The sequence below is a fragment of the Stigmatopora nigra genome, chromosome 15 (genome assembly GCF_051989575.1).
Source record: "Stigmatopora nigra isolate UIUO_SnigA chromosome 15, RoL_Snig_1.1, whole genome shotgun sequence".
In the NCBI taxonomy this organism is placed as follows: domain Eukaryota; kingdom Metazoa; phylum Chordata; class Actinopteri; order Syngnathiformes; family Syngnathidae; genus Stigmatopora; species Stigmatopora nigra.
In genome coordinates, this window is record NC_135522.1 from 10,192,563 (window position 1) to 10,201,838 (window position 9,276).

General features: G+C 36.4%; 2 protein-coding genes across 2 annotated transcripts; one reads left to right on the forward strand and one right to left on the reverse strand.

Moving 5' to 3' along the window:
• Positions 1-93: 93 nt before the first annotated feature.
• Positions 94-3,409, reverse strand: dctn5 (dynactin 5). The gene is made up of 6 exons (XM_077735305.1): positions 3,243-3,409; positions 3,073-3,141; positions 2,880-2,998; positions 2,172-2,283; positions 1,703-1,805; positions 94-737 (listed from the first exon to the last, which is right to left on the reverse strand). Exons 1-6 carry the CDS (start codon positions 3,288-3,290, stop codon positions 640-642), a joined length of 549 nt encoding a protein of 182 aa, XP_077591431.1. The 5' UTR covers positions 3,291-3,409; the 3' UTR covers positions 94-639.
• Positions 3,410-4,133: 724 nt separating this feature from the next.
• ndufab1b (NADH:ubiquinone oxidoreductase subunit AB1b) lies at positions 4,134-7,056 on the forward strand. The gene is made up of 4 exons (XM_077733888.1): positions 4,134-4,347; positions 5,874-5,990; positions 6,059-6,146; positions 6,688-7,056. The coding sequence occupies exons 1-4, from the start codon at positions 4,147-4,149 to the stop codon at positions 6,777-6,779; spliced, it is 498 nt and encodes a 165-aa protein (XP_077590014.1). The 5' UTR covers positions 4,134-4,146; the 3' UTR covers positions 6,780-7,056.
• Positions 7,057-9,276: the final 2,220 nt, after the last annotated feature.

A 9,276-nucleotide genomic window follows, 5' to 3' on the forward strand; every position in this document is an offset into this window, starting at 1 on the left:
AAACCGTACAATATCTTAGTTTGCAATCTAGTAAGATTGTAGAATAACCTGAAACTATCAGGCAAACACAAATGAATAACGAAAATGCAAACATGTCCTTCAACATAACCTTTAATCGATCATTACATTAAATTACCAAAGACATTTCTATGAATTCATTTTCAACATTAAGATGCTCTTTTATTCAGTCAATCTTAATAGCTGGGCATAAAAAAAAAATAATTTATTGCCATTGACAGGAGATTGGCAATGTTAAATTAATTTTACCCAGTAAAATGATCACTTCAGTACCATTTACAGCATTAGATGTCCAATTCATTTGGCTCCTCCCAGGCCGTATTAACTATACATATGAGATTAAGTGTGTAATTAATGGGAGCAATTGGAAAATTGTTGTTTTGTTCCAAGTTTGTCTCATCTAACGTCTTAACGGCATCAAAAAGTGATGTCAAATTATATTACCGAGGCAAGGGAAAAGAAAATGTTATATATAACCTTACTTGAGGTGCCCTTAAACTATTAACAGTTGTTTTTTTTCAGCACAAACTCTCCTCAACATGATTTAAAGGAATCCCTGTCATACACAAAGTTTGCAGGACTTAGTATAAGAAAAAAAAATAACATTATGATGGCAAAGATTTATATTTGGCTAAGGGGAAGAAACTTCTGGTAGTAGCTTTTAGTGACATCAATCATCAGGTCCTGCGTGCACTCTGGAAGCTCCCCAGAAAACAAACCTAAAAAAGGGAAACAATTTAAAAATAAATACAAATAAACAGTGCTGTCTCTGAATTTATATTAAACATTAAAACTTACTGCATTTTTTAGACTATAAGTTGTACCTGAGTATAAGTCGCACCCAAAAAATATATATATATTTCACTGAAGTACCTATGGACCAGGTGGATCTACATAAACACAGCAAATGGCTAATCCCCATCACCCAATTCCATAATGAAGGGACATTTAGGATCTCTTTTTTTTTCGTCTTTCATGCAGCTATCAAAATTTTATGTAAATGATTACCGTACTTTTGGGACTATAACTAGCACCCGAGCAGTATATGTTGCACCAAAGAGAGAATATGCAACGAAGAGGTATTTTTTAAAATAAATCGCATCAGAATATAAGTCAACTTTTGGGCAGGAATATTTTTTATTCGATCATGAAATAATAGTAAAAAAAAGGTATCAAAATTTATAACAAAATTAGAGTTAGGTTTAGTGTAAGGTTAGATTAATCTTATTTTTGAGCGTTTCTCCATCGTAATGCAAGTTCATTTAAATTTGTTTATGTTATGTTACGAGCCCATTACCGTGCAAAAAGCCCCCCCCCCCTTCTCTGTCTCTCCTTCCCAAAATCTGTCTAATTTTAGTACTATTAAACACATTTTACTAGTATTAAACCACTAGTTATTTGTTACTTTGTTAATAAATGGCAAATTACAACAAATACAAATGTTTTCCCAATCCAATATCCTGTTTTTGGTGTTTTTTCAGCGGGTTTGAACAACTTAATTTGATTTTAGTTCATTTCTATGAAATACCTTCATTTGAGTTACGAGTAAATTGATATACGAGCTCAGTTGGAACGAATTAAGCTCATATCTCGAGGTACCACTGTATTGGCGATATTTATAGTTTTATCATAAGTCACAAATTGAGAAAAGAACATGCAACAACAGTTCTGCAAGTGCATGTACCTGGACATCCTGAAAAGACAGTAAAAGGAGGTACCACCGTCTCTGGAGGAAGAACGGTATTGTCTAGGATCTTGCAGCAGTCTTTCAGCACACAGCGTCGGCCCTGTTGACAATATGCCAAATATGCCAAATGTCCCATGGAAAAAAAGGCACATTATTTTAAGATACAACAATGCAATAGATACAAAAAGTCTGCAACGCATGTACAAATGCCAGAATTTTGTCATATCAAAAGACCCCAAAAATTCATATGTATATATATATATATTCGATACAGAAAGTTTGCAAAAGTGTGAACACCAGTTGATATTACATGAAGATTCAAATAGTATTTTCACTACATGTTATGAAGTAATGTCACAGCAAGCAAAACTCCAGCATAATACTCTTGCCTAGGGGTTTCATAATGACTCCCCATGTGATTGGAACTAAGGGTCTGAACCTCTACTGTGTGTTGAAGCGCACTCACAATGACACAATTCTTGCCGATGTGGACGTAGGAGCCGATCTGGGCGGCGTTTACCACGCAGTCCTCCTCGATGAACACGTGGTCACCGATGTGGAGTGGGAAGAAAGCCACTCTACAAGTAATGGAACACAGTAATATCCATGGTAATTCATTAGCTGCCATTTGACGGCAATGGATGTCCAATCTAAGTAAACTAGGAAAGGGTCGGCAACAAGGCAGGAGTACTTTCCAATATGCTTTAAAAACAAAGACTGGACTGGTGGTTAGGGATTTTTTTCTGATTTAATTTAGTTCAAGATGTTTTACGGTTGCTATGCAGATATCCCGACACAGAATATTTCATCCAAGAGACATAATGCAAAAGTTACATAAGCATTACATGACAAATAAGATTTTTAGTATTAAAATGTACCTTGACGGTACCTCAGCATTAAACCCCAGTGTATGTATGGGATGCTCTGTTTGTTTGTAAAGAGAAATTGTACCCTCAAAAGACATGTCTAGTGGTTGGATTTGCTGCAGTTGAAAGGTTTGATGGTACTGAAAACACGTTAAATATTGGATCGGATCTGGTATTGTGACAAAATCTGATAATATCGCATACTCCAGAAACATCACTATTGTCGACCAGTCCAGGGTGTGGCTTTCCCTTTTTTGGATCAGCAACACCACCAACATATTTGACACAAATACAAATCGCCATGTTACCCTTTGCTGAACTTCTTGAAAGGTGGACGAATGACACTCCTGCTTTTGACCACACAATGTCTGCCAACCCTGACATTTGCTAGATCTCCCCTGATGATACAGTCATTCATCACGATTGTCTGGAGACAGTTCACAAACAAATTCAGATGACACCCCAATCCATGAAAAAAAACTTAAATATATTTTAACTTACTTTGCCATTGAGTACGATGTTCTGACTCCCGCATAGGACAGACTGTCTGCTTACTTTGTTGCCAGAAGCCTGAAATGATCAAGAATTATATCACTTAGTGTGGTGCAACGCCCCGTCTGGCTAGCTGGCACAAGACACTAGCGAATACGCGTCTTTAAAATATAATTTACCGTCTCAATATATTCCGCTTTGTTGTACAATATTTCAGTCAACTCCATGGCGGTGATATCGAGGAGTTGTTTATGCAATAAAGGGGAGCTAAATGTGATACATTTGTTTTGTTTAGCTCTCTTTTCCCGACTGACAAATGGATTGGATAGTTGTCTAGACAGTACGAATAGAGTATAATGTTATCGATATATTTTACGTGGAATGTTTATAGGTACTGCGTTTTTAACATAATTTATTGGGTCACTTTCATCTGTGTTTGCTAAAGCATTACAAATGAGGTCCTTTATCTTTTTAATTCTGATGTGAAAATATCTTGTCGATTGATTGATCATGCCTGGATTTGACCCCCTGTTAAGTACAATGGTCAAAATTCATGGTTTTTGGTTACAAATGTCACGTGGAAGAAATAAAACGTTTTATTTTCGTTTCTTTAATTTTTATTTAAAAAAAATAAACATGTTGACAAATATTTTCTTTAAAATCCGGAACTTGCGTAAGCTCTTATCCCAATTAAAATCACATATACAAAACTAGATGTTTGAAGTGTCATAGAGGCAAATACCCGGCCCGGATTGCTCCATCTCGGCCATTTGGGGTCAGTTTTTCGATATACATAATAGTATATACGTATTGTCATCGCATCCCCATATAGTAAACTATTGAAATGCAGTGATATGTTCATAATACTATTTTTGTAACATACAGCTTGAACTTAGTCATAGTTATACAATTTATTATAAACATTTATCACTGCGTGAAAATTTCAGCGGCGTAAAAAGAATTTTAGCTGAATAGATCGCGTTCAGTTTCCGACGCAAGATGGCAGTCAATGACAAACACTCTTCCGCTCTCTGTATATAAAAAATATATCTATGCCTTGGCAAGTCTTCTTCATCGCGGTGCATGCTGGGAACTAGCCGACTTCTATTCGTCATGGCGTCCCGCGTCCTGCACCAGTGTGTCCGCTCTCTCGCCCGACCCTCATTGCGACTCCTCTGCGCCAACCTGACCGTGAGAGCCGCTCCGGTTCCCACAGCAGCTGCCCTTCGACCTATCTCCTTCGCTGCGGCCAGCCGGAGGACGCGGTGGCTCACCCAGAACTCGGTGAGTGTCCGCTATCATTGATTGCAGTGGGGCCTAGCGTGTGTCGCCATGACCTACCGACGCCTTTCAAAATATCTTTACGTTCCAACAGCTAGTTAACCATAACAATAATAACAATTATTCTATTTTTTATCACTTGGACATCATGCAGTGGAATGGCAGATATACTTATGATATAAAATGGTGAGAATTGAGCTTGTCAACATAGGCTTGCTTTTAAAAGCTCATCCATTTAAGTTACTTTCGATATATGCAAGTACTGTTCTTTTTTTAAAGGCTATTATGAAAAACCGGAAGTTACCAGTGTGTTTTTAATTAAATTGACGCAATTATCTTCGTAGAGACTAAACAGATAAATTTTTGCTGACTGTTTTTATTGGGATTAAAACCCTTTCGTTTTAATTTTGAAAGGTGCTAAACACAGTCAACTGTTTATAATATAAAATTACGAATAGTGGAAATTTTGTAGTCTGTCCACGTTACGCATGACATTAGTGCTTTGACATATAAGCAGCAAGAGTTGAACATTTCCCGTGCGCATGTTGATAGCTCAAAACATAGGCGTCTCAAATGATGATAAAGTCAAAATATCAATGTCCGTGTCCAGAAACGCACAATGATTTTGAAAAATATCGTGGGTTCATTAGGAATGATTAATAAAAATGTTAAACCAACTGGAATTGTTACATGACTAGTGTCATAAGCCATTATCAGCAATATTAATTACTTGTCTTTTTTCATCCTTCCGCACTAACGTTAAATTAGTTTATCACGAGTAGGCAAGTTTTCATTCATCACTAGTAGATAAGTTTTCATTTATTAACTGCCGGCCTCCCGCTTCAAATGTATTGGACATCTTTTCCAATTACTATCTCCAGTGGTCCTTAACAAGCAAAAATACAGTGCAATTCATGTTTGTTTACATAATAAGCAAAATATGTTGCCCATTGCGCTTTTATACATATTTTATACTTTCTTTTGTATCAATATTTTAGTATGTCATTGGGGCAAGAAAAAAAATGAAACAGATTTGATCACACTATCATTTGACTCTTTACATTAATAGTTTGTTTATTGTTTTTATTTCATCTCAGAATATTTGTTCTGATGGTTGTGTAATTTTCAAAATTGCTCTACTGTATTTTTCCGCGTATAAGCCGCCCCCACGTAAAACCTGCACCCTTAAAATTGCTTGAAAATCGTTAAATTTTACAATTTATCGTGTCTAAGCCGCCCCCTCGTACACAATTTTCACCATATCCATTGTTTTAATAGGGAGTACAAATGTGTTACTTGTTAGGGAAAATATATTTGTATCTGAGATAGTTTGAATGGAAAATTCATCATAAAGTTAGTAATTCAAGGGAATTTCCCGAATACAGGATGAAATAAAGTTCTAATCAAATCTAACAAATAGTACATGTTAATTTGCCGACATCTACTGGTGAAAGAGAATAACTACACTGTAATTCTTGTGCACATATAAACCATACCCTTGATTCAGTCTTCCCCCTGCTACCTTTCAGATCTCGTCTGGCGCTCAGTGTCGACAGTATGGCGATCTGCCTCCTCTCACGCTTGAGACAATCAAAGACCGTGTATTGTATGTCCTCAAGCTGTACGACAAGATTAACCCCGAGAAGGTGAGTTGAGCTACGTGGCGAATATCGTCAACGCTTTCTTAAACCTGTTTGAATGAACCCACCATCAGCTGCAGACATCGTCCCACTTCATGAAGGATTTGGGGCTGGACAGCCTGGACCAGGTTGAGATCATCATGGCCATGGAGGATGAGTTTGGTCAGTGTTGTTTTGCATCTTATAATTGCTCATTTTGGCCATTAGTGTCCGTGATAGCCTCTATTGCTAACATGCTAAAAACACACTTCGTCGTTTCCTGAGCGTTGGTCTGGAACTGGTGTTCATCTTGCAACAGCGCCCCGTCCTCTGGTGGTCAAGTGGTGTAACTACAGTTAAAAATGATCAGTTATATTTTAAAATCAGTTTCACAAATGACATCTACATATACTATAAATAATATACAGATTTTTACAAATACCTTAGTGTAGTTTTATATCATTCCTATCTAAATTAGCAATACTGTTTAACATGCCTTCTATGAAACAGCAATTTTAATTATTATTACAACTTTAATTTCATAATATTAAGACTAATATTATATTTACAACGTATGATTTGATTCTTATACATTCATCAGAAGCCGTAGTATTAAAAATTTAATAGTTAAATGACTTTCTCAGTCTATTTTTTTGTTTAGCCCTTATACTCTGTCATTATTAGTGGTATAGTATGAATTTTGAATTTTATTTTTATCCAACAGGCTTTGAGATTCCTGACGCAGAAGCCGAAAAGTTGATGACTCCCTCGGAGATTGTACAGTACATAGCAGACAAAAAAGATGTATACGAATAAAAATTAACTCGAGGCAAGTCTTTACGGTTGGGTTTAATAATCCAATCTTTCAGAAAGTCCTCTTCGGTTCCTTTACACACAATGCTACAACCTTCACAGAAAGAGGACACCATATAATTGGGCCACGTCCTCACAGGTGGCACTTATCTCTTCATGGCGTTGTTGGCTTCTGCTGCCGAAGAGTCTTGCTCAAATAAACTGTCTTTGTTGTCTCCACCATACATTGTATCATTTTGTTTCTGCTAGCTTCACCAATAAACACATTACCTTGGTGGAATTGTATGTGTACTTTACATCATTGCTTCCCTAGTTAAAATGAATTACATATCTATCACTGAAGACTGGAACAAATTAGAGAATTTATATATAAAGTGCAAGTTACCTAAACAGTTCTGGAACAAATTTATCTCAATTTTCCTGCCATGAAAGAAAATAAGACTTGGAGGTTGATTGTTAGTCTTTTATTGAGGGTTGTACCCAAGTTATACAGCTTTGTATGCTGGCTGAAGGGGCCAGAAGTTACAAACAGTAATCAGTATACGAGTACAGCCAACAGAAAGACCTACTACCTACAAATCTACACCTTTAGTACACATTCTCTTAAGAGCACTAAAAATTCCGAGAGAAAAAAAATGAGGGGAAAAATACTGAACAAACCAAGCAACAAAAAGGAGTAAAAATATTAAATGAAACCAAAGAGACAGCATCAGAGGAAACATTCATATTAGAGCACACTGGAGTTGGTTTTAATACCTTGTTATATCAGGCGACTTCGTTCACTTTGTCTTTTTTTTTTTTTTTCAAATGTATCAATATACCCAAATAAAGATTGTCCTTCAAAAAGTGCAGTTTTCCCCTACAAGTTTTAAGATAAAATCCGTCAATGGCCCAAGGAAGACATTTGAAAATAAAGTTACTTCCTGGCGTTTTGAAGAGAGGGAGGCGACCTCTCGATGATTAGAGACACTGTCAGTATAGATTCTCATATATATATACATATACATATATATATAGATAAATTCTACGTTCAACAGTCTCCCAAAGCAATGTGCATAATAAGAGGTGATCCAACTCAACACTGTGGATTGATAGAATCTCTATAAAAAAAGTTGTGTAAAATTTGCACTTTCACCAGCCTATCAAGAAGCTGGGAAAAGAAACCAATGGACCTGACCACACACATACACACGCACACACTTCCTGCTACAACTGGCCCGGTGTTTGCCAAGTAAACTTTTTTTGTGCATTTTTTTCTTTTCTCAACTTTATTATTAGTAGCAGTACGATTCAACAATGGCACAATATGTTTGAGGAATATTACTGGGAATCTTGTTAACATATTTGTTTTTGACTCATTAGCCGCCATTGACTGTAATTAGCGTCCAATCCAAATGGATCGGACGTTGTTAATCAACGTCATTGCTAGAATGAGTTAAAAAATACAAAACCCAAGTTGGACATGGAAGCTTGGGTTCAAAACTCCACTGCATAGTCTCTCTAAGCGACACCTACCCTTTCTTTGTGCTGGTTAAACTAAAGCTTTTCAGTATTTTTTTTTTTTTGCGCATACGTATTATACTCCATGATAATAATAATAAAAAAAAAAAGACAGCAGATAATCACAGTTTGCTTTTTTTTTTGGGAAAGAGTGCGTCATTTTTTTTTATGTCAAGCATTTTTGATCAAGAATAATTGCCACTGGGTGTTTTGCTCACAGATGAGTTCAGTCAAGAGGAGAACATAAGTCACATTATTCTTCTTAAATAGTCAAAAGTAGTAAAGTATGGCCTAAGTACGACCCTCCCTAATAAGAAGCTGCCGGACTGCCCTGGAGATTGTACAGTGCTCAAGGTGGTTGTCGCTACTTGCAGCTTTTCCCAACACGATGTGGGGCAAAACCAGCCTCGGCTTCAAGAATTCCACAATGTGCTGTTTCAGAAACACACGCATTCACAAAACACCTCCACCCCACCGTCCCTTCCCACTACCGCATCATTTGGCGTCATTTCGTCGAATCAAACGTGCGTGCAAAAAAATAAAAAAAATGGAAACCAAATTACCACTTGTTGCTTGTCCCTTCTCTTTAACAACAATAAAATGCAGTCATGCAGTCAAGATGTTACCCTAGCCTTGTCATGCTCAAAAACTTTAGCTAGTAGACATGCATTTTCTTGTGATCAAAATCTTTAAAAAAAAATTCATTTGTCAGAAACAAACATTTGAATGCAATTAGTCCCACTGCAGTCTGATATAGCAAATATTCTATCACAATAGCAATATAAAATGTTTGTCTGTCTCCTGGATTTAACATTTAACTGATCTACCACAAATGTTAAACATTTTAAAGAAAATTAGCTGGCACTTTTATTTTGTGACAAAAAAACTGCTACTATCATGCAGCTCCATGTTTTTTGGTGTAAATATCACATATGTGAACACCAGTGTCTTAGAGTCCAGTTAAGTATATTAAGTAATTTTCAGTAGTTAATGCATATAG

Excerpts from the sequence above, each read along its gene's own strand:
- dctn5 (XM_077735305.1), bottom strand. The coding sequence starts at position 3,290 with ATGGAGTTGACTGAAATATTGTACAACAAAGCGGAATATATTGAGACG. Across the intron at positions 2,999-3,072 it reads ACATCGTACTCAATGGCAAA|ACAATCGTGATGAATGACTG; the intron begins GTAAGTTAAAAT and ends AACTGTCTCCAG. Across the intron at positions 1,806-2,171 it reads TCGGCAAGAATTGTGTCATT|GGCCGACGCTGTGTGCTGAA; the intron begins GTGAGTGCGCTT and ends TATTGTCAACAG.
- ndufab1b (XM_077733888.1), top strand. The coding sequence starts at position 4,147 with ATGCTGGGAACTAGCCGACTTCTATTCGTCATGGCGTCCCGCGTCCTG. Across the intron at positions 4,348-5,873 it reads GGTGGCTCACCCAGAACTCG|ATCTCGTCTGGCGCTCAGTG; the intron begins GTGAGTGTCCGC and ends GCTACCTTTCAG. Across the intron at positions 6,147-6,687 it reads GGCCATGGAGGATGAGTTTG|GCTTTGAGATTCCTGACGCA; the intron begins GTCAGTGTTGTT and ends TTTATCCAACAG.